This window comes from Hylaeus volcanicus, chromosome 4 (genome assembly GCF_026283585.1).
Source record: "Hylaeus volcanicus isolate JK05 chromosome 4, UHH_iyHylVolc1.0_haploid, whole genome shotgun sequence".
Taxonomy (NCBI): Eukaryota; Metazoa; Arthropoda; class Insecta; order Hymenoptera; family Colletidae; genus Hylaeus; species Hylaeus volcanicus.
This window is the reverse complement of record NC_071979.1, coordinates 22872480-22897965: the sequence shown is the minus strand read 5'-3', so window position 1 is coordinate 22897965 and position 25486 is coordinate 22872480. Positions and strand designations below refer to the sequence as shown.

General features: G+C 41.1%; 2 protein-coding genes and 1 long non-coding RNA gene across 3 annotated transcripts in view; 2 read left to right on the top strand and 1 right to left on the bottom strand.

Annotated features, from left to right (window-relative positions):
- Positions 1–25486, top strand: part of LOC128875785 (neuropeptide SIFamide receptor) — a 65325-nt gene that overhangs the window by 28879 nt on the left and 10960 nt on the right. The window contains exon 2 of the mRNA XM_054121671.1: positions 15172–15271. Coding sequence (XP_053977646.1) covers positions 15172–15271 — 100 coding nt within the window. The remainder of the gene's footprint in view (positions 1–15171; positions 15272–25486) is intronic.
- On the bottom strand, positions 3520–8430 carry LOC128875793 (uncharacterized). The gene is made up of 3 exons (XR_008456883.1): positions 7059–8430; positions 4190–4698; positions 3520–4098 (listed from the first exon to the last, which is right to left on the bottom strand). It is a non-coding gene; the product is annotated as an uncharacterized LOC128875793 (long non-coding RNA).
- LOC128875791 (uncharacterized) lies at positions 22475–25195 on the top strand. Its single transcript, XM_054121679.1, has 2 exons — positions 22475–22621; positions 24493–25195. Exons 1-2 carry the CDS (start codon positions 22610–22612, stop codon positions 24736–24738), a joined length of 258 nt encoding a protein of 85 aa, XP_053977654.1. The 5' UTR covers positions 22475–22609; the 3' UTR covers positions 24739–25195.

Genomic DNA, 25486 nt, shown 5'->3' with positions numbered 1-25486 from the left:
GGACGCGCATAAATCCGTTCGCGCCACCACACAGGATTGCGCCAGTAAACTAAATTTTCGGACCCGCCAGGGCGTTCAGGGACCGCCGGAGGATCGTGCATATAGGAGCCTGAAGCGAATTGAGTACTGTAGCGACAACTGGAGGGACATCTAGGGAAAAGTGTCGATGCCGGAACTGAGCGTTCGAGAAGAACTCAGTTGGGTGTCCTGTAGCTGGTGTATTAAACTCCGGTTGTGAGAGATAACCTAAGAGAAAGCCTCATTATGACAGCTAGAGACTATTGTCGATGTGGATAATGTTGGCGTCCCTTGACACGTTGATCGTCATGTCACCCATGTATGAGTGGTAATGTTTTTCACTCAAGAACTAAAAAGATTAATTCCAAAAGTTAGACATCAAAGGAGATGAATTTAAATGAAATCCATGAATTTTAATGCAGTTACGAAAATAAATACCACGATAAATGTTTGATTACGTAGACTGCAATAGTCTGAATGATATTTAACCTTAGCAGAAATTTTCAAAAGTATTCGTTTGGCAGTAAACGTGTTAATGAAGTATCGTTGAGCAAGGGAACGATGTAGCGACAACTAGAGTGACTCGTAGAGGAAAGTGGCACCCCAGTGTCTTCGATAAGCCCCCAATTGGATACCCTTCGATGCTTGTATTAAACTCCAATTGAACTGGGATCCAAGTACCCATCCCCGACGACTTGTCTAACGAAAGGCTACTTATCACGATCATCGGGGGAAGGATAACTTTGTTCAGTGATCCCGGGACCTAAGAGGCCATTAATGGCCAAGGTACTCTACGTGTCTTCGATAAGCAGTAGCTTCCAGGTAATCCACTAAAGGCACCGAGCGCACCCTGCCTCGATTTACTTCCAGCTCGCTATTACAAAGAGTTATCGTTACGTAACGTCGCGATTAGGTTATACCAGGCCAACGACCCGTGCAGAGGCTACCCCTTTCGTTGGGATCCCCTTTGAAACACTGGCCCGTTATCAGTGGCGTGTTTGCGTCTTATATCGAGCGGCCAAGGAGACCTCCTCGCCGGTATCGAAAGATCGATGGCATTTCCGTTTTGTGCATCCCTCGGGACCACATAGCTCTTTCCACCACCACAACCACCGCCCAGGCGCGTCGTGTTCGAAGAGACTCCGTGCCTCGAAGAGGGTAGAGGCCAGTGGGACACACACCACACCTGTACAGCACCGGTATTCGGGTCATGCATCTCGGCCACTTAGACTAGGTCACTACTTCCCTCGTTCGTTCCGATTCATCCCTTCTCCCCCAGGTTGCTCCTTCTCCCCTCCTCAAGGCTCTGTTTTCCTCGTTTCTGTCTTTCCCTTGATATTATTTTATTCCACCCCCTTTCTTTCCCGGCCCGTGTCTCTCCCGATACGAAGAACGCCCGCTGAGACACGCGATCCTCATCGATTTCGGGACGTCTCGAACTCGGCGGCTCATGCGTGCGCTTAGGGGACCAATCACCAGCCTCCCCATCACGATCCCACAAGATCCCTACCAGCTACTATACTTCCTTCGGGAATCCTCCTGTTATCTACGGATCGTATCTTTGTTCACGCGGATTCGCGCACGAATTGATTAATTGGATCAGTCGTCCAGGTGCATGAACAGCAATCGCCACTCTGTCGTCTCGCAACCATGTTCGATCGAAAAAGCTGGAGCGCTTCTCAGGCTATCGCAACGCTCCGAAGACTGTTACCGGGATTTATCATTCAGCAGTTCGTAAATATCGCAGCATTGTCTTTAACGGTGGAGGAAGATTAGCGCGTGAGCGGCTTACATTTACCAGCTGAAGTCGCCCCGCTGTTGCATAAATTAGGATTCCCAAGAATACTCGAACGGGAAGGAAGGACTGACCCAATTAATAAATTCGCCGTCTCCGCTGTATAAATACGGCGTGGTGTACGAATCCTACGGAACAATGGCGTAACCTCGCCAGGATTGCGAAAGAAGGTTACAGGATGGTGGAGGAACGATGCAACTGGAAGACTGGGCCTGCTGTCGAATACAGCGTAGCGTCAGAGTTCTTCCGAACAATATCATAGATGACGAAGCAAACATGGTGGGAATAGTACTCGAATCATACACATGGATGACTTAACAAATTGATAAAAAATTCGAGAACAGGACTGTTACAGGCCTCTACTTCTCGGTAGAGAAAACTGTTTTCTCAGAAGGAATGCTAATGCTTCTACCATATAGCTGCACCTGGAAAGCTAAGCCAACCAATAAACCCAGCGTGCTATGCGAATATAGCGAGCGAATCCTCCTGAACAGTGGGACAATCTCATCAGGCATATGGGACAAGGTTACAGGGCGATATGGTGGGAGTAGTAGTCGATGCACCTGGATGACTGACCCAATTAACGAACTCACTCTCTCTGCTATCCGACTACAGTGGACGAATCCTCAGAAACGATGGTGCAACCTCACCAGGCCTAAAAGTCAAGGTTACAGGACGTATCGCGAGTAATAGCCCCATGCACATGGATGACTGCTCCAATTAATGACCTCACCATCTTTGATACTTAACTACACCTTACATACCTTACCTACGTAAGTATTCCTTCCTCAAGAGAAATGGATCGCAAACCTTCACCAGCCAAACGAAAGTTTAAGTGATGAAAATGGCGTAGGGGCGAGGAAGAGTGTTTTCGCAGGAGCAACGCGACCGCTTCCGGTGTATCGATGCACCTGGCTAGGTAGAGAAGGGGAGGGTTTGCACGCCGGAGCCGCGAGACCTTGAAGGTACTCGAAACCGGGGCAGTGTCCCGAAGAGAGATCCGCGCAGTCGCAGAGCGTCGACCGTCTACACCGAGCGGCACAGCCAGGTTGGCCTAGATCGGGGCTGCTCCACCACTAAACTCGGCGTTCACACCCGGTGAATCTAGAACAGAAGCCGACTGGTTCGATTCCCCCAAGGGGTCCCTCGTCCGTTGCTCGCCGCGACGTTTTATATAAATCTCCATTAAAGATGATGACGAATGTCTCTGTCCTGCCGCTCCTCCGTTCGCGAGTTATTTACACGTTCTTGGGTCACCTGTCTTCAACATAACTTGATATTCCTACTTACCTTGGCCATCTAAGCTACTCGAAATGGTACTTATTTTCATCAGGTAAATGTAGATTTGAAGATTCCATGTTAGGTCCTAATGTTTATTTCATTTAACGTGGGATGTCACATGGTCCTGTTGTCAAGGGTAGATGTTTCAATTAAAGTTACGAACAAAATTAATTAAAGTTACATTAAGTAAAGTTACCATAGATTTTAACCCTTTGAGTGCCAAGGAGTGATATATTGTTAATCATTAAAAAATCAATTTTTCTTTACGAAAATAACGTCTATATCTAATGCATATAGATTTATTTATGCGCTTCAATTTTATTTCAAGTACCATAATGCGTGTAGTATATAATTTATTTTTTGTTAAATCTACAGCGTTTTATTTTTATTCCTTTAATAATAAAGGAAGTCTAACATGTTTTTAGAATCGTGTAAAAATTTCATGAACTTTACAATAAAATTGACCGAAATATACGTTTTTGTTTACAATCATGCATCTTTGCTTAAAATTGCCTGGTATTTCTCGGATATGTACGAAAATTTCCTCTGGCACTCAAAGGGTTAAGCGAGGAATTTGTTAAACCCAGCCAGACTAAAGATAATTTCGCTAATAACGAATCTTCCATAGCTAACAAAATTCTTCCAACAAAGTTCCAACCTACCAAAGTATAAGTACATACACGCACAAAGATTAAGATCGCGGTATCCTTAAATAAAATATCTCAGTCAGCCTTTTCAGGATTCTAGTCGTACCTTTTAAATTCGAAAAGACCTACTCGACTACCATGCTGCACTCGTTTGGGAAGAGTCCCCTTTGAAACATGCATTGGCCCGTGAGAGGTACAAGAAACACGTCCACTGTCTCGCGATACGTTTCTTCTTTACCTTGGTATTCGCCATTCGAGGATCTCGTGGTCGTTCACCATCCTGGTGTAACAGGAAGTCTCGTCTTTTACGTATAGATCCATCGACCGTAAAGTGCAGCGGGGAGGCGTGTTTGTATCCTGCAGCGGCAGATGGCAGACAGTCACGTATCAGAAACCGAAGTGATAAACGACGCTCTGCGAGCCCTGCGAAACTTCTCCATGTACCTACATTCAAGGACGCGATACGTCGTTCGCTATTGTGGGGAACTTGTCCATGTCCGGTCGATAACTATTATCAGCGTTTCTTCGCTCGGCCGAGGAAGTGCACCGCGAGTTTTGGGACTTCGATAAATCTCGGCGTTTCGTCGACTTCCTGCTCTTCGAGATTTCATATTTCCTTTTTCTTCATTTATCCATTGTCCGGGAATGATATTTTTAGTAAATTGTAAGCTACTTGGAGGCGAAGGTTAACGCGCGGGTTCCCTTTCAATTATTTCGTCTTCTTTACCCCCGCGGGACTTCATTTATTCGACAAAGCAGAAATTATCGCGACACGTTCCATTTTAAAAATCCAGCATTCTCCTCGCGCTATCTATGCGCGATACTCACTTTTGTCCAAAGGATTTCATAACAAAGGAAGTGGTTCAACGTCGTTTTTCACCGTTAACCGGTACATCTCATACCTTCTTCGCGTTCTTTTATTTCCTCGAATGTCCGCGCGGATCTCTGAGACACGATCTGAGACCAAAAAGAAATTAAGAATTTCACCTACCTAAGCCGCGGGGCGATTTATTTCTATGCAGTGGATGCACAAAAGGTATTGTTCTCCCACACTAATCCATCAACCACTGTCAAAACTGCATTCTATTACAACTGTCCGTGGGCGCAAAGCGTACGTAAACAGCTTTTGTCTCCTCGCTTCGTTGAGCGCAAACTTTTGTCTCCATTCGATATCACTTATTGTACTTTATACGGTCCTTTCATCTCGTGTTCGCGATCGCATTCAAAATATAAGAGATGTTTGAGGAACTATTATGGAAATAAAAAGTTTTCGGGACGTTTTAAAAAAACATTACGCGGAGGAAAGATAAACTTTGAATACTTTTAACAGGATGTGAAACGAAGGGAAATTAAAGAGACACGTACCATATGTAAGCTATTACGCAATACAAATTGTTTAGGATATTTTAAGAAACATTTCTAAAATATTTGTGTTATTTAAAAAAATGTTAGATATTCAACAAAAAAATAGTCGATTGCTTACTTCATCTAAGAAACTCAACACGAAAAACTTTTCTAAAAGGATTCCATTTCTCTCCATAAATTGTTCTATATTTTAAGTATTCGAAATTCAAACGTTGAATAGAGTCCTGTGAATATTTATGGTACCGAGGTACATTCCCTACAGTATTCTGCTCATAGTTCTATTTCATGAATGTTTGTCACCCTACAATTGACAGAGAATTTACTACTATAGATTCTACATTTCTAAAAAAAGTGTAAAAGGGTGCCATTAGAACACTCCCTAATAGCTTCGATTAAAAATAACCTCAACGATGCGTGGTTATTCGAAGTCCTCAAAGTACCGTGTAACTTCGACTTCAATCGAACATAACTGTCCAGCCATGAAACATAATTCGTACGTTTCCTTCAACAAAAATGATTGAAATTCTACCTAAAACTCGATAATCGCTGATCATTAAACGCTGCCAAATAGTGCTCCAATTGGTTTCCAGATTTCACGGATCTCGCGTGGATAGAAAAAAAAAAGGTGTTTTGGAGTTTTATGGGCAGTAAAATTGACGCACAGTGGGAGAGGCAATCGTGACGGTAGAACAGATTCAGCGGGTCGTAATTCATCGAAACGAGTCCCCATAGTAAAGGCGATAAATCTGTCTGTAGGGGTAGCGTCCGAATCTCCTACGAACCGTAATGAAGCTTTCGCCATTTTAACCACTCGCCCAGTCGTCTTCCTCTCGTCGAAGAGGCCGCTGCTGGTTCTTATACACGGCCAGGAGCCAGAAGATATTCGAGTTAAGCTAAATACTCCTGGGAGGAGCTCTCCGAACTTATGAAAAATTTATAGCTCGCTTTTAATAACAAGGGTCTCACTGGGGGCGCCTCTACTCTGATTTCCACGAATCTTTTATGGGTTATCACGTGAAAATTAATTTACCGGGATAAATACTAACTGATGCGAGTTCAGTGAATGGAGGGTTTTCGAAATAAATTTCAAGAATGTATTTATGGAGTTGTTTTGAGATTATATATTTTTTCTAATTAAATAAAATTAGAGCGATAAAATAATCGTAGCACTCGAAGACAATCAAGAATAGGATGAATCACAGGACAGAAGTAGAATATATTTGTTCTAAACGTATGGTCTGTCTAGTTTCAGCTAGTGTCTGACGTCAAAATGATGGAAATAGTATTAGAAGAGTTGTGTAAATGACCTTCGATCAAGTTGGAACAGTTTCAAGTATCTGCTTTGAAGATATTCTTGAATACAGAAGTCGAAGATTTGAAAATTTCTATTATTGTTTAATTGTACCAAGTTTCATATGTAAAAGTATCATTTGTGAATAAACAAGAATTTTTCACCAGTCAGCAATGGTTGAAGTAGGCCTTTCTAAATTTTCAATAGATACCGATCCAACTAAAATTTTAATTTAGTCTCCGTGCTATAATATAAATTTAAACTTGAAGATGGAACGGAATAGCTCGATTGCCTTCGCAAAAGTCGAATGGACTCCGATTCGAGAAGTGTAAACAGTTCTAACGGCTTAGCTTGCAAGTTATCCGTAATAAAGTTATCGAAACTTTCGTTTTGAAAGTTTCTGCGCGGCGACAAGTTTATCTGGAAACAAAAAGTTTCTACGCAAGTGCCACTGTTCGCGGAGTTATGAAACTTCCCCGTCGGGTAAAGGAATCACTATCATTTTGATCGCGAATATAGAAAGCACAGTTTAACCCTTTATAATGCAAGTTTCTAGCGACGGTGAAATCAATTTCTTAGTAAAGAAACATTTTTTATTCTAAATCACCATTTTATGTTACGTGTGTATTCTAACGTCTATTTTTTTCATTTTTTAACCTACCTCGTTTCGATTCAGTTGCACAAATCGGTACAGTGTGTCGACAGTTATTTTGGCACCAATTGGTGGTAATTTTCGCGTGTACCGAACGGAGTGGAGGGGCGAGGGAAACGGAACAAAACAAGAACCAGTCCATTATCACACAAGTTGGTTGTCTAACTACTGCTGATGGATTGGATACGATACACGTCAGTGGTATTCGAGCAATTGAAGATTTTGATGGCTTCTCAAGGATAATGCAATTTGTACTCGCAGTGAAGCTTTACAAGGAAATTCTTTAAATGGTGTAGTTGCAGGAATTTTTATCAAACAAAATAGTTTATAAGGAAATATTACAGATAATTCAGTTAACAAGAAGATACTATGAATATAGATTTGAATATAAATAAGTAGAAAATGAGAAACGTTTTTGAGACCGTATCTTTTTGTTTGAGATTAAAATGAGTATCAAAAGCGGTACTTTATTGTCTGGTATCGATACGGTGTTAGTCCCATCGCTACCGACAGCCAAAGTCCGTGCTGGCCACGCGTGGTGCGCGAAAAAAAACGGTTCTGATACACGCTGCACTTTCGAGCTGGCCGATACTATCGCGCGCATAGAAACAGCTCTACACGCGTCCCTCCTCCTCTCTGTGCCCCTCGACACGAAAATTCCTGGGCGTCACGCGACGTTGCTCTCCGATTCGCCTTTGTTTTTCTTCGAATTTTTAATTCGCGCCGCTTTCGCGACAGATACCACAGAATCCGTTACAAAATTCGAGAAAACAGGTCCTCTTTCAATTACGAACAAACATTATTTTTCATTTCGTTTCATCTATTTTTAACGCAAATTTTCTTGTCGAACGTAAGTTCAAACTCACGGGACGCATGGAAAGGAAATAGGCGTACTAAATAACTATTACCATTATTTAAAAAAAAAAAAAAAAAAGGAAGACTCAATCACAGAAAATCATTTACAACAATAAATCGCAGTCATCATTGCCCGTACTATATCGTTGCAAAGCTAATTAAGAACGTGATCATGGTTAATTTGTCGATACGTAAACTCCTTCTACAGTCAAGTTTAATTTTTGCCCATTTTTCCTCTTTCTCCCAATTTTATTTCAACCGTTAGATCGAGGTCGCGGGATCAATGGCGTAAAGGCAGTCGTGTTACGATAAACTGGCTGTTAATGGGACAGATCTCTTGTCGGGAACTCGTTCGCTAATTGAGTCACGCTGCTCGAACGGGATTTCTCCCAAATTCGCGGCCATAAGAAACGAAAGGCACGCATGCAGATTCGATTTGGACATGTCGTACAAACTAGCGAGTGGAAAAGGTGGAGCGACGAGACATCGATACCTAGTCGATCGCCGTGTCGATTTCGCCGCTGAATGCTCCAGGAATAAATCCGTCGCTAAGACAGGCAAATTTTATTCGTGAATAACGAATAAAAATCTGATACGTTTATAAACTAACTTTTGACGATCTCAAATAAAATTTACCGGGTCTGCAATTTGCCCACTCGAAAGTTCCACCTTTCTTTTATAACCTTGTTTCTGGAATAAAAATTTCTATGCGTTTTTTGTTAATTAATATAGCAAGTTAATTGAGATCAGAAATGAAAATATAAATTCCAGAATAAAATTATTAAGAGTATTATAAATTCTAGTGTTCCAAAGAGGGTTTCATATATAGGTCGAAACGTTATCGAAATGAAGACCTTTAGTAACTTTGTACTGAAAGTCCTAGAACTACGTACTTTCTATTTGCTTTTGGAATTTTTTGATTGGAGTTAATGGCAATGGAGTTTCTGATTAAAGAAAAATGGGAGCGCCAAGTCGATGAAAATCAACATTCTCGAGCTATTTTCCAAAGTCCTTCTCTTACCTCGTTTTACGTCATTCTTACACGCTTTGGTAGCATGTGATTCCTACCATCCTGCTCCTAATCATTTCTGAAAATGATCTAATTATTCTACGAACGATTAAAAATGTTTGAAATCATTCAACTTCGACAACATAAAACAATGTATGCAACGAAAAAATAACTGGATCGAAGCGTGTCGTGCAGCGAGCATGTTGTATAAAGACACTCGTTTCGAACTTTTCAAATTCTCAATCGTCGTCTTCGAGGAAGTTTCTTGTTGATGGAGTTCGTTAATGAGCACAGGAAAGTTCTTTTCTTCTAGGTTTCCTGACAATTGTATCGGACGTGTTCTAATTGAACCGTACCACGTCGCTCCAATTATATGTACGAGGATTTTCAGGAGGAATTGTTTCCTTCATCTTTTAATTCGCGCGGGATGTACGTGATTTAGATCTCCGACGACTTTCTCTTCGCTGCTTAATAGAATCTGAGAATTTTAATTAAAATATTCAGATGGCTGATCAGGTTGATAGTATTTAATTATAATAATGCAAATTTTCTTTCGCTCGCTCTGGATTATCAAACGAGATTTTCATTTCGCCTGAATGTATTACTCTGTATATTTATTGTGATATGTATTTTATATTACCTATATGGTTCTCTTGGAACATGCAGAGATCTTGAAAAGAAAGAAAATTTAATTTAGTAAGATTCCGCGCTAGTTTTGTCTAATGGGCTTTGACGAGTTAATCCATCCATTGTTTAAACAAAAATTCGAGTCGAGTATATAGTTAGTAATATTATCTTTTGACTTTTAATGTACTTAAATTTTATTTTCGATAGTTACCTTTCCCTAGGATTAGATATTAGTGAATGTGAGATCCGATCACGTTCTGATCGAGATTGTGTAACTGTAAATTGCACGAGGAAAACATTGATATCGCAGCTGACGATTACTGAAAATGAAACCTGTTCGAGAAACAGGGAATAACAGGAAACCGACAGATATATTACGTGCTGTGAAACGTAACGGTGTCAATGTAACAAAGGTCGCCAAAGTCAGTATTCGAATTGAAGGTTATACTGAAAATTAATTAAAATTAATAAAAACAATTAGAAAATAAAAGAAACTTATAAAAAGAAAAACTATTCGATTAATGATTTCGTTTTTGCATCATATTAGTTTTCTTTCTGACAATAGCACGATATTTCTGGCTCACCAATGAATTCCCACAAAATAATTCTGAATTAATCCTTGCGAATTAATTCTGACCTAGTTCTTCGAAATTAATTCTGAATTAATTCTTATTCATAAATTAAATCCGAAAGAAACAGATGAAAGTGGTGAATTGGCAATGACAAATTTGGTACGCGAATTGCATTGCAAAGTAATGCAATTGACAGTCAATTGTGGAAAATGTTAATCACTCCTGAATATTAATTCTTTAGTTACCGATTCGACGTACCGTTTGCGCCGCGTGATGAGAAACTGCAGACAGGTCTAAAAATGATAAATATTTCAAGTAGTCGACAAGAAAGGTGCAGAATTGATCATTAGATAATATATTTGTACTCCCTGTATTACTTTCATCTCGCGAAACTAATTATTATTAAGCAATCAATCAAATATAATCGAGTCAGTTACACAGTAATTTGCGGATAATATCATGCTCGAAGATATGGAACTAATTTTAAGAATGTATTGCAGCATAATCGAGCGTTTCCTTTTAGTAAATAATGACAGTGCAGATCGCCCGACGCAATTTCAAACGTGACCTTTACTACGCGATCGTAACTTCATTGACGATATTATGTAATTACCTGGTTATCCCCTGTAATTAGACGCAGACGTTGTGAAATCTATCTTTTGTTATCGATAACTTCACATTCGTCTCAAATGCAATAACCAAACGACGACAGCATTAAAAAAAAGTTGTTGTTCAATATATTGAAAAGATAAAGGAGAAGGCGCATCAAACGATAGATGCCACGGCACGTCTAAAGTCATCAAGCGATGCTAGAAGGTATGCATAAAATAGGTCGTTCCTGCTTTGATGCTCAACCGTGAACTCCAAGCCTTAGAAGCTTGCATTTAAAGATTGTGGACCTAGCCTAAAAAGCTCCAGCGTTTGGAAGCACGTTTTGAATAGCAACTCGAAGACTCGAAGATCATTTTAACGACACTGCTGTACAGTATACGACAGTGTTGGACACGACGACCTCTCCAACTCGCTAACTAGTGGCGCCACTAGTTCGTCAGCTCGCCGTGCGCTGAATGAGTCCCGGTGCCCCACAACCTAATCATACGGAAAACTTCCCAAGCATACCACCCCACTATATTAAGTGTTTGAACTTCGTGCTCGCGAGTCACTTCACAAGTTCGCCATTCAACTTCTCGTCCTTCAGCCAACGGAGATGTCAAGGTCCGCATCCTCCGAAAGCTCTCGATGCAATTTTTCGCCGCAGGGTCGTTAAGTTTCACTTGAAAGCGGTGGCTCGTCGGTCGTTACGTCCGACGACGATTCGTTTGAATCGGCGGTTAACAGGCTTGCAATTAAAGTTACTCGGTTATGAGTGGCGGCGAACGGTTCGTTTGCCTTCCATGGGCTGGCCGTGGTCGTCAAACCGCGGCCCGTTCTCTTCGTTTCCCTTTTATTCGAACGAGCTGCTCTTTATTCATGGCGGGTCGAGGGAACAGTGCGTACGTTACATGACCGGTGCCTGTCCAGCCGAGCGTAGACAGTGAAAGTACGTGATACGCGAAATCGTGGAATTGTGTACGTGAACGCGTGCGAAACGTGCTTCGCGGGACCGGCGATCGGAAAATTTTGACATTTAGAGGGGACTTTGCTCTTTCGCTTGCCGCTTCTTAGCGCTCGCTCACTGCCGATCTTTCTTTTCTAGCCTGACGAGCCGTTTAGGGAGGCTTCGCAGTTCGAAGAATCGATCATTTTGTTTGTAAATTTTTGAAAACTCAACGCTTGGGTAAAAGACTTTTGAAATTTTTAATGTTCGAAGAAAATATTTCAAATAGTGAACGAACATATTTTCAGTCTCGATAGGTTTTTTTTCTTATAAGTAGAACGAGATGAAAGTGTAGTTCAATCGAGCCCAGTAGCTTTACCTTGAATTTTCACTGAAAGTCACCTGATCAATAAAAGGACCATTTACAGCTCGCCTATCTAAAGCAGTATTAAAGCAATTGAATTACAATTACGTCGTTACTCCTAATAAAAATACTCCCCTCTTCGTCATTGCTAAAGTCTTAAAGAATGTGAACTTAACTTTCGAATTTCAAGAATCGTTTGCCATCTCCAAATAATCTTCCTTTGGCGAACGCTTGTCATTGAATGGCCTGATGCTCCAATCGTTTCGATTTTTCGCGTAATTGGGCGAGGCGATTTTAGTGGACCAGACTACAAACGAAGGGCGCAGAAAACGCGGTAATGAACAGGCCTGCATTATCTTCTTAGTTCCGAGCTGCGTGAAACAGCTTTCCTGAAAAGTGACTAAAATTCAGACATTTAATTTATGAATGTTCCTAGCACATACACAATCGATTACATGGGAAAGTAATGTAGAAGTAGTTTTGATAACGCTCACGTCTTAATAGTCGCTGCGATAGTAAGTGATTTGTGTGGTGTGAGTAAAAGCTTGTTCGCGATATGATGAAAGGTCTGGAAACGAAGAAAATGAATGAATAATCTTGAAACGAATAAAATTCTTCCTGCTTTTGTACAAGTGATTATGTTGGTAAAACAGAGTCTTCTTGTCGATAAAACAGAATACACTGTTGTTAAAATAGAGCATGCTACCGGTAAAACAAATAACTCTGTCGATAATACAGCATCCTCTCTTAACGACAGAGTTCTCTGTTTTACCAACAACATACTCTGCTTTAACAACACAGCTCTGTTTCACCAACGATTCCTCATGTTTCCACTACAGGAACTAAGTGTTCGGAATAAAGCAGAGCTAAATTCGTAAACTGTATCAGCGTGCAACGACGTCCCACGGCTATCATAGAAATATTTCGAAATTGATAATTTGCATAATCCGTTCGTTAAAATTTTTGACCGTAAGCGTGTAACTCTCGTAACCAGCTGTACATTTCAGTCGTACAGAGCCTCGCATATTTACACGAACGGCGCGTGGATTAATACGGGTGGCGTAATAGCCTTCTCTTTGATTGTATCTCGTAAACTGACCGTGGCTGCAGTTTACTTCATTACTTGGCTATCCACGACTTTAACCGCGGCATTTAACATTAACGGCCGATAATATCTCACGTTAATCGTCGGTGGTATGCGCAAAAAAGCGGTCCCACCTCTCTTTCGCTGGTTACGCGTAAACAGACTAAAGGAATTACCAGCTCCGCAAATTGCACCTCTTACAGTATCGAGTGTGTGCGATTTACGAGCCCGCGCCCTCTTCTTCTTTCGATCTGTAGCTAAGGTGTTATTACCATAACCTTTCGTCGTAACGATTTCATTTTTATCGAAACGGGGGGTGCGCACGGGTAAGATTCACGAGATGCGAGTCTGGTAGGGAGAGAAGTGTAAACAAATACTTGACGATGCGCACGATTCTTGGGTGTCTTGGCAATAAGATGCCTCGTAAGGATATGGGATGGATTTTAAGTTAATTCAAAGAAGATTTAAGTTAATTTAAAGAAAAAAAGAAATGAAATTGGGGAATTTTTTTTTAGTGTTTTAGATATTGAAAATTCTGAGGTATATAAGTGAACAAATATCAAAATATTAAACCAAACATTTGCCACCGTTCCTAGTTACACTGAATGTTAACGAAGTTTCACCAATTGGAAGGATCCTACTGCCGTAGGAATTAATCACAGAGCGAAGCAAAAATATTTTGTTCGTTCGATTATGAAAACGCCAAACCGAATGTTTTCATTAAATTTTTGCTCGTTCGCCGCGTTTGTTATTGCACGGAATTTCAACGAAATTACGATCATTTGGAGAGCCACTGCCGTATGAAATATCCGACAATTATCGACACCCCATTATTTTCCCTGCCACGACGGAACGACATCGAGACGAACGAGCCATACTTTCTATAACGTCAAAGAGCGGGCTGCACGTGTTTTTAATTATTATTCCGCAGAAGTGGAGTTTTGACGCATGCAACTGGCGGCTTATCGGGCTCGGAAAGTTACGTATTAGGTGGAATAAATAATTATTAGCGCAACGCTTGATCTACGGCCTACAGGAGGTATCCTTTCTACGTCGCCTCGGCGCACCCTTCACTTCACACAATACTTTCTGTATTATACTTAATTTATAATTAAACTATCCGTATCATTACCGTCTGCAAGTCACGTTCACCACGAGACCTCTAATCTCCGAATATTATTTATTTAAACACGAGCCATCGTGTTCTGGATTACATACACTAACTTTTATTAGTTTTCTGGTGTTGCCTGTACACGTTTGAAGAGATGTCTTTGATAAACCTTTAAGAGAATTACGTTTTGTATACGAAATTTGCATAAAACTTTTTCTCTATCTTCGTCGATAAAGAATTAATTAACCGAGTCTTCCAACATTTAAAACGATCTTCGTCGGAAGATCTTTTACGTGAACATTTCAGAAAAGAGGTGTCTCGCAACAATAATAGAAGTGTATGTACAGAAGTTTTAATTAAAACACTACGAATGCACTATAGACACCAATGGATACTTGTTATTCATAACTTTAACTACTTTTCGCATTCACGTGCTTCAAGACAGCTGTTTCAGATAATCGATATTGCACAATACACCTTTGCTTGTATGTGAATCGATGTGGAAACTGTTTTCTTCAGTTTCATGTGCCATAGGTGTAAACCGTGTAAACAAAGAGAAAGTATACAGGAAATACCACTTTTCTGGAATGAAAAACTCGTTTCATCTGATTTCCATCATGTCTGAGGCTCTGTTAATCTTTATTCGTAAACGAAAATTTCATTTTCATCAGAGGTGCATTATAAAGTTAAAGAATACCGTGGCTCTTGGCAAGCTTTATATAAAATTCACTGAATCCATACAAAATTTCTTACACAGACTTACTTCTTCAATCCTACTGATCATCTTCAGCTGAAGTAAATATGTAATAAATATAATAAAATTTTTACTAAAAATGTATATAGCACCTGACGATGGTTAGATTGCAAAGCTTTGTCATAAAGAGAAAAACTCTAATTCGATGGAAATTTAAATTCTATTTTACCATGTGCCGTCCAACGATAAATCGTAATCTTGTGTTTCAGCATGGATCCTGGGGTGGTTCATGTGCAAAGCAGTCACTTATATACAGGGCGTTTCTGTGGCGGCCTCTGTCTACAGTCTTGTTGCGGTTTCCTTGGACAGGTATGTACACGTGCATTGAACTTTTCATAGAATGATTGCGCTGGCGTTTGCCGGCAATCACTCTACACAGTCGAAATCGTGCATTTTATCGAGAACTAAGAGCACGAGCGATTACTATAGCCGTCATTGTTGCAAGTTCTCTGCATTCTCCTTTCGATTTTTGCAGCTTCTACAAAAAGTAAACTTCGTTACCTTCTTGCATCATAGATCGAATTACGAACATCTGACATCATGCAAAATAGAATTGAAAAAAACATGGAGGATCACGCTTCTTAAAACGCCTCAGTCGCTGAGTTGATTAATTAAAATTAATCACCTTATACATTTTAATTTTTGCAATCAACAATATCCAATACCAATGTCTATCGGTATCGTGCACAAGAATTCTCATAAATAATAATAAATCGTGAGCAAATGGAACATTATTTCAAATTCTCTCTGATCGAAGCAATTCTTGTTTGACCCAATGAATCACCGTTAATAGTGACAGCACATCAGATTAACTACAAATAGTATAATTTACTCCGACTATTAAAGTCAAGTCTCCAGATGACATCGCTAGATGAATATTTGCTTACACCTGTTCCTGCAGATTCATTAATCTCCTCAAGGATACTGGCACGTTCGCGCGTGTAGGTTTACATTTTAAATTACCTCACGTATTGTAACACGAATGCAACTAATAACATTTTCACGCCTATTCGAAATAAACATTATAATAATACGTTATTATAAATATTATATCGTGATATAATATTATACTCCCAAATAGAGCTTTTTTTATTAAACTACTTAAAGTAGAAATTGTCAAATAATTTTCTTTCAGACCTTCTTCTAAATTTTTCTTAAAAACTACACGAGTAATCCAACAGTGTGGTCGCGAGACGCCCTCAAGATTGAGCGTGTAGTCGTGACAAAGGTGATCCCTGTGTGAACACGATACGTGTATCAGTGTGGTCTCGTGTCAGTTTCAATGGACCAATTGTTACGCTACTTTACAGACGCAATATCCACGTCAAGCTTCCCACCGACACCTAATCACTCTTCCTTCGTGCTGCGGAATAATTAATAGATCCCCGTGCGCATGGGACTGGTTGAGGTGACTCGTTAACGGGCCATGACTAAGCCCGCGCTCTCAGCGATACGAAAGCAAACCAAGAAACTGGACGAATGTGAGCTGCCTATTACGAAATCAATGAGACGCTTGCGACACGTCGTCAACGCATATATTCCACACTGGCACATTTATTTCTCATCTGCATAGCGGTGTACTCCCAGCTGTAACAATTACGGGCCGCGTTACGAGCGGTTACGCGTCCATCGGCGTATTTCTGCGTTATTGTGACATTCTCGCCGCTCTTAATGGATGCCGTTAGCATCATAATAAGAGCAAGGTGAGCGCTGCATCGTCGAATCGATAGACAATCTCTTGGAAAACTTCGATCGTCGATCGAGAAAAGAAAAACTCAAACGAACTGGTCACTTTTGAAGGAGTTCCAACGATACGAATAAATGGTAAACGTTTATTCCACGAGGAACGTATTGGAGTAGTCCCGTGACGATTTGACGGGGAGGTGTGCGAAAATTTGATGGCTGTTTTCAGTAATTGTTTTTTGTCTACGTGAAAGACGATAGAAGTAAATTCAATACATTTCCATGTTTCTTAATTGTAATTCTACACCTTGGTCGACGGTTTATACTGTTTACTTATAATATCAATACGAGTCACTGTATATACTCCAGTTTGTTGTCGATTTATGCATTCAGTCCATTCTGTATCGATGTACAGTCAGTCTCATAAATATTCGTATCCTCTATGACTATTAGAAAAGTTTGTCTAATTTCTATAATAGGTTCGATGTTTTCAAATAAATGTTTCATTATAAATATGTACATGGATAGACTTTACACTTGTATATATATATATATATATAATGAAAAATTTATTTAGAAACATTTATTTGAAAACATCGAACCTATTATAGAAATTAGACAAACTTTTCTAATAGTCATAGAGGCTACGAATATTTATGAGGCTGACTGTACAGACCAGTATACCAGAATCTATATAAAGGATTTCCTTCGAGATTCAACTTTTTTGAAGACAGCATCGCAACACTTCTGAGGGTGATTTTACCCCTAAAACATACGCATAATGTGCGGCGTCTCAGTGAACCCGGAAACTTTCATGAAAATCCCCGCGGAGGGGGAATGTTTCTCGTCAGTGGCTCCCTGCCAATAGGATGGGGACGTACAAAAGGATCGAGTGTCCTTTGAAATTCTTTTTTCAGCTCTCGAAGCCACCTTTTTATGTCTCGAAAAAACTTTGGCATCGTCCGCAAGTCCTGGCGTCGTTCGTGCGCTATGGCGACGGCCGTGGCGTCTCCCTCCTCGAAAGCCAACAAGATCGTTCCCGTCGTCCCTTTGAAACACCGAAATCAGCAGACCAAGTTTCGCCGAAAGAGTTCTCCAGACAAAGCTCGGCGGGTTTCCGAAACGAGTTATTTATTCTTCCGCTTCGGTTCGCGCAATATTGTCTCTCCGTGTCGCAATAAAATTGATGCGCCGCAAAAATCCATGCTGATAACCCTGTCAGAGCATCGCGTTTCTTCTTCGCAGGATGACACAAGGTCGGAACTGCTCCTTGGACTTTTTCAGCCCAGTTGCAGGCAGTGCTCACGGAATTTACAAAATCCCCCTCTTTGGGGATGATTTCATCTACTTTTTTCTCTTTTTTAATTGCTTTATACAAGGTCACATCAAGTACGAGGTTGTTAGTGATCACGTCAATGATTACAATTTCATTGTAATTTAACATGTTATATTTCATTGATATCTTGACTATTTGAAAGTTCAAACTCTATTCGATCGTGTTCTCTATTCCCTGACATTCTTCAATTAAATGTTTTACTGTAAGGGACTCGTCACAAAAGTTGCATAGTGCTGGCTGTGATTTAGTTATTTTGTAGCATTATTTTTTTTATTCTTTATTCATTGCACTTTGAATTATTTTCACCTCGCGTTGGGTTGCCTAGGAGACACTGATACTTCTCTTTTAACGTCTTTCTGTGTGCCTCCTCGAGAGGTGATGCTTACATCCCACTTTCACGAAAATTTCAAGTTCTGGCAACTATCTTTCTATTAAGTTTAGTAAATTAAAAGTTACAATAACGATCAAATCAGACTGTGGGTGGTCTGCCAAACAGATTGGGTCCATTGTAAGCTAGAGCTCGAAAAAGACTGACCCGTGTCTCTTCGTATGAAGGTCTTCGTGGTGTCAACGTTGTTTCCAAGATGGTGCGATAGATTATTCCCGTGGGGACGCCAGGTGCCACGGATGGAATTACTCGGAAGCGGGTAATACGGCTGGATATCGTCGACAAATGATTTCCTGTCAATTTCACGTTAGAGAGGCCACGCCGCTGTCGCCGGTCTGTGAAATAGTTTTATAGGATCCTCGGAAGCGTTCGATCTCGCTGAAATTGCCTGGCGAAGGAAATCGTCGGTGACTCGGAATTGTCTTACCCTCTGATCAACGCCTGGCCAGCGATGCATTACCCTCCCGCCGCCATTTTCCCTGGGCTGCGAATTGCCATCCACATACATCTTTTCTGGTGGTCCCGTCTTGGCACGAGACAGCTTTACCCCGAGTAACTCCGCTGACGTAAATCCGCCAGAGGTTTACGAGTTTCCTGGGTTCATAGCACTCTTAGTGGTTCCGCAATTATTAACTCCACTGTTTGAAAAGTCTTAAATTTAAGTTGCAAAGCACTTGGAACAGTCATAACTTTTCACATTTCGTCGCATTTCTCAACGTTTTATTTTATAAAGTTGATCAATTTGTGCAATGAACGGCTCGGTATGTACTTTCATGGTGGCCTCGATACGGTTCTTAAAAATATTTTTAATCGTAGTTAGGGATGGGTTGATATCTGATCAATATATCTGCAACTCTCTTAGACCAAAAGAGATTGAAATGAGCTCGATTCGGTTTATCAGCATCCAAGAAGCTAATTATAATTGCCACCAGAAATAGGAAGTTAAACTGACGATAGATTGTGTCACTTATCGTTTCAGCTTCCGCAACGCGTAAATACGTGTTTGACAGGGGAATAAATTTCCCGTCTCGAAAAGTTCACTATCGAAACGTACCGAGAGCACACGTTCGATGAATAATCGTGACACGTATCTGGATTTAATACCGATAAGCGCGCGAGAAGCCCGCGTTTATTTTTATCAACCAATTTTGAAGCGATACGATCGGCGTTAGTGGTCGACTGTTGCACGTCAGTGCACATTCTGCACCACCGAAAGACGTGGCCAGGACTTCCGTGAGGTTGTCATAAGACACCCTGGTCGCACTTGTTACACGTCTCGTCGTTTCGCCGCGATTGTGATTCGCGTTACGACATCGTGCTTCCTAATATGGCGTAATCCGGGAAGGAACGCGACCAAAGATGAAGAATGCGGTCTGTGTTACATGGGCTGGTAAGTTGGATCATATCGCGTTGCCGAAGGAGTCTGATTTTGCCGAGTCATTCAATATTTCATATGGATATATGAGATTAATTGTAGATGTTGCTGTGTCGAGACTATTAGTATGCTGATATTTGTCAGCAGATACTAAAAATGGAGTTACTGCTTTTAGGTTACATTTCTATCTTTGCATTCATCGTTTTGAATGCAACGATAACCTCTGTTTTAACTAAATTTCCTAATTTTTTATGATCCTGTATCATCGCGTATTCCCGATCTACGATGAAACCTAAGAGATAGAACTGAGCTTCAGGCCAACAAAAAGCCACCATAGGTGGAAAGTGTCTGAAGGAAGAAGGGGAATCGTCACCCAGTAATGTCCAAGTGAAATCGTTCCCTATCTGTATCAGAGAGATCGGTCGAGGAACGAATATTTCGTGAAAAATGCAAATGTCTGTAACAGCAGTGGAGAGAAAGTATCATTGAGTTGAGTTATTGCACTTTATTCTAATGCTAAAAAATGCTTATTGAACTTTTTACAACACACTTGGTGAAATAAAGGGCGTCGAGGGAAATGGGCTTGAAAATTTACGAGCATCCAGTTTTGCAAGAAATGAAAAATGGCTACCCGTAAAATGAATAAGTATGTGATTTCTTCTTTCGCAATCGGAGCGTGAAACCGAATAGAATATCCAATAATGAAAAGGAAAATTTATTAGGCAAACGAACTGCGTTGGTTGGGTAGCTCATTTATTTATTTGTTCTATTCAACGTCACTGTTCATCGAAATAAACGTAATTCAGAAGAAAGCGAAATAAAAACATTGATAAGAGGCAAAAGGTATAAGATATAAGTCACAATTGTCATGGCACGGCTAAAGTGCGATGATCGGATTATGTAATTCGAATAATAATAATACAGCAACGCACTATTCTAGATCAAGTGACTCACTCCGTACTCACTGGATAGCGTGTCGTTCTCAATTTTTCTAGCGACTCGTATATCTATTGCTCCCAGAGTCGACTAATAAAAATCCCGACACTTCCGTCATATCTAGCTGTGATTAAACCTAAAAGAAAACTCGTCTATTTGCTCTCGAATTACGCTCGGTCAGACGGTTACAAGTGTTCCTGAAATCCGATTATTAATCGCGTTTTCACCCCAGCTGTTACATCGACCGATCGAAGCGTCGGGTTTCGGCGGCACGTACCACCGCTCGATTTCCGCAACTCTTCCCTCGATCTGTCGTGGAATTCAAGAGTCGGTCTCTGCGTATCGAGGGACCAAGGGACTCTATGGTTCCCTTGGTAGGATTCGAATTCCATTTAATCGAGACACGAGAGACCGAACTACGCGATTCGAGGAATCTCGTAAGATTCCCTGACGCATCCATTCCGTCTTGAAAAGAAATCTTCGTGAAAGGGCTGTTTCATGCTGGAAAAACTAGTCAAGGACAAGAACGACTTCCGTGTACTTTCCATTTCGGAAAGAGTAGGTGTATTGAAAAATTCAGACACTTGCAATTGATTTGAAGGAAAATTTTATGGTTGAAATTGCGTTGGCGGTAGAGAGTATTATTAGAGTCTTATAATTTTTCGTTTCTTTTAATTTTAATCAATCTCTTTCCAACAGGTAGTAAGTAAAAGGAATTACAGTCAGTCCCATAAATATTCGTACCCTCTGTCTTTTGAAGAAAGTCTAAATTAAATGATCGGTTTGATGTTTCCAAGTAAATGTTACATCATTCGATCAATATACATCATTCACAGGTACAACATTTGCGATTATTGCGTCACTTTTCACATTCAACAAGATTATTATAAAAATACGATTATTTGTATCATCATTTGTACCGAACCCTTTCTTCAACATCTTTGACAAATTTATTTCAAATTCACATTCTCGAAAACAGAGACTGAAATAAAGCAATTTTCTTTTTCAATCTTAACCAGTTTCTGCGTGAGGAAATTACCATACGATCGATTTTTGGGGGTCAAAATTTCCGGAAAAAACTTAACGGTCACCTGGGAGAAAAAAAGTTCAGAGAATGATCGGTTTGATGTTTCCAAATAAATGTTACATCATTCGATCAATATACATCATTAATGGTACAACATTTGCGATTATTGCGTCACTTTTCACATTCAACAAGATTATTATAAAAATACGATTATTTGTACCATCATTTGTACCAAACCCTTTCTTCAACATCTTTGACAAATTTATTTCAAATTCACATTCTCGAAAATAGAGACTGAGATAAAGCAATTTTCTTTTTCAATCTTAACCAGTTTTTGCGCGAGGAAATTACCATACGATCGATTTTTGGGGGTCAAAATTTCCGGAAAAAACTTAACGATCACCTGGGAGAAAAAAAGTTCAGAGAAGAAGACCTTGGCTGTGTGCTTACAAAATCAGCTCGCATTTAGAGCGTATGGTTGGACGTTACGTTTCATACCGGCACCGTATACTTACCCCGGCCGATAGGCTGTGTGTCACCCACACACGGTAGCCTGGCCGTGTGATAGCAGGCAAGCGATTGAACTATTTCCACATAAAGTGTCTTAACCCAATTCCCTGGACCGATCGCGAGGGGTTGAAAGCGCGCGATTGGCCGTCGACTCGCCGTTTCGTCCCGATACCGAGCGTGCATTGGCCGAATAGCACCCCACTCCGGTCGACTAACCGGCTGACTCAATCGGTCGTCGTATAACGTCAGACTGTCAAACGACGGGCCACGTGATCAAATTTACCACGATTTTTTGAAACCGAGTTTTGTATAAAAGGACCGCCGGTTGATACATCCAGCACAAGCTTTCTTACTTTCGACAAGTAAACGAAGCAACCTACAACCCAATCAACATGTTCAAGTTGGTAAGAAGAACTTGCTTACTTTATCCTTTATTAATCGACAATCGGTTCGCCGGTTTCGTGGAAAAATCACTGCGACTAACGGACTGACGAATTCGATCGATTCGATCTATTCAAATTGTCTGACGACAATAGATATTTCTGAAATTTGTGGAAGAAAAGCCTTTTGTCTGCTCTTCGATTGTTTCTTTAAATCGTTACTTGTGATTTTATTGCTGTTTTTTAATTGTGAAGTAACTGTCTATATTTCTAATACTTTTTCTTGAACGACGATAGAGAATTTTTGCGTGCATCACAATACGAGAACAATATCGTTTACTCTTCTATGCAAATAGTTACTTGTATTTCAATTCTTGATGCGATGCACAATTTTCTGACAGTGTACTGACAGACATGCTTACTCTTTGTATATTACTGAAGAATTAGATTAATTCTGCAATATTTTCTCAATGGAATTAAGTAGTATCCTCCTATTAAATTCACTTGTAAAATTAAAACAGAGTGATTCTCGATAACAGTAAAAACAAAAAAGTCTGCAGTACACAGTTTATCAAAAATAAAATCAAATAGTGATTAAACATATAAATCGAATAAATTGAAGCTGTCAATGACTGGACCAGGACCTGACCACACTTGTACTCAAAACATACATGCAGAATTCTACCCGGACTACCTCCACCCTAAGTACAATCTGCTCTTCTCTCACGATCAGACAAAGGTCAACCATTCTTACACTCACGATTTTACATTTTCCACGATTAATTCATCTAAATCCCCATCGTTTCCACAAGGAAGAATCGGTTCTCCAACAGGGAAGACAAAATTCCCACGCGAATCAACTGACATTAAAGCAGCTTCGGGATTACGCCTGACACGAACACGTCGAAAGACCTTTGCCAGTCGAACGACACGAGTATCGCGGCACCGTAAAAAAATTCCTGTTTCTTCTATCGATTTCCAAGCGCGAAAGAAACCTAATCGCGGTTCCCGTGGCACCGTGACCTTTCCGTCTCGCAAAACGTGCACGCCTCGTACGTGCGAACAGGCCCTTACGTTCACTCGAACGGACACCGAGTTTCCATCCGGTCACAAAAATCCGAGCGAAACCACTGGAGCATGCACATTGTTAGCCAACATCGCCTAGGCCGGTCGAGTCAAACGGCGAACGTAGTCGGACAAAATGGAATGCAGCTCGAACACTTTTCTCTCTCTATATATATACACGTGCCCCTTCGCGATACCAGTCAGCGTTTTCCACCATCGATGTCTATTATTACGTCAACGCTACTTGCTTTGCATCTTCGAGACGCGAGTCAAATTATCAGAGTATCGGTTTCTCTGGAACCAATACGCGCATTCGTATGTTTAACGCCATTGTTCAAGCTTAAAAACAGGGATCTGTTTCTGATACCGTATGGAAACCTTCTCAACTGTATCAGAGACGATTTCTTGATTCGAGTTGGTAGAGTACATCTGGGGGAGGTCGGTAATAATAGTCAAAATTCAAGATCCACGACATTTCTACCTTCTTTGACACTATACTTCCTCACACACCAGTGTAAACGTTACAGTTTCTAATGCACCATTACTAGACGTTCAAGATAAATCCTGTTACTAGTTCAAGCATCAAATTATAGCACATCACACAAAGGTTAACGATCCTAAAACATGGTTGACCTACCCACTCCTTTAAGACAGCAACCTCTCAAACCCTGATACTTTAATAATACTCTCTCGCGAGAACCTCTGAATCCATTCTCTAGAGTGAACATGACGCTGACAGCGACTCTACGACTAGCAGAGCTAGGAACTTCGTATGAAAGATCCATAGAGTTCCAGATGGACAAGAGTAACGATTGTTGATATTCCCACAGGCTGTTCTCGCCGCCATTCTGGCCGTCGCTACCGCTGCTCCCGGTGGTCTTACTGGCATCGTCCCGGACCACGCAATTGGACCCATCCAGGCTCCTCTGGTCTTGGGTGCCGCTGTAGCAGCCCCCGTTGCCCACGTTATCAGCCAGCCCGTTGCCCCCATCGTCCGCACTCCCGCGATCGTCACCAAGTCCGTCCTCACCGCCGCTCCCCTGCCCCTCCTTTCTGCTCATGGCTCTTTGCATTAAATGACGGACTATACTATCTTACCACCACCAACTCACGACGAGACAGCCCCCTAGAAAAGCACACCACACACCCCCACTTCTCCTGCGTAAATCGTCCCACCTCTCCACCTAAAAGCAACAAAGCGAAGGAAAGAACCGCAGCACGAAGAAAGAAGAAAACAGGAAACGCAAAATTTCTCTTCCCCTGCCATCTCTCCGCATCAGGATGACATCCGGACATCGGACGTTCCACGTGCGCGCGTCGCCCACGGCGAAACGACGCGGAGGACATTAGACGAGGGCCCACGGCCCGGGCCTGGCGTCCCAATCGGCTAGTCTCTTTCCCTTCGGCGCAATCGCGACTTTGGATCATCAATGTAATTCGGACATTCGCATCTCAATCATTTTGTACCATCATCCAGGACCCCTCCCCTTTGGCCATACGGAATTTTGAATAAAATTTTATTTAAAAAATATCTTCGACGTCTTGCTGTTATTCGCACCCTCTTCGCTGCGATACCTGATAAGTATTAGATCCGTAGGAATCTAAGCGAAAAATTATTGACAGTCGACCGCTTTACCCACACGACCAATCCCGTACCCTACGTTTCGTGTTCTTATTTGACTCCTTATTGTTGGGTATGGGAGGCGCGGATACTACACTCGGCTATCCTGAATTAACATTCATTTGCCCTCGAATGTCCGTTTTCTCGGGTTTCGCATCTCAACAACAGTGCGCGCCGCGCCCTCTTTCGCGAGTGTACTCCCC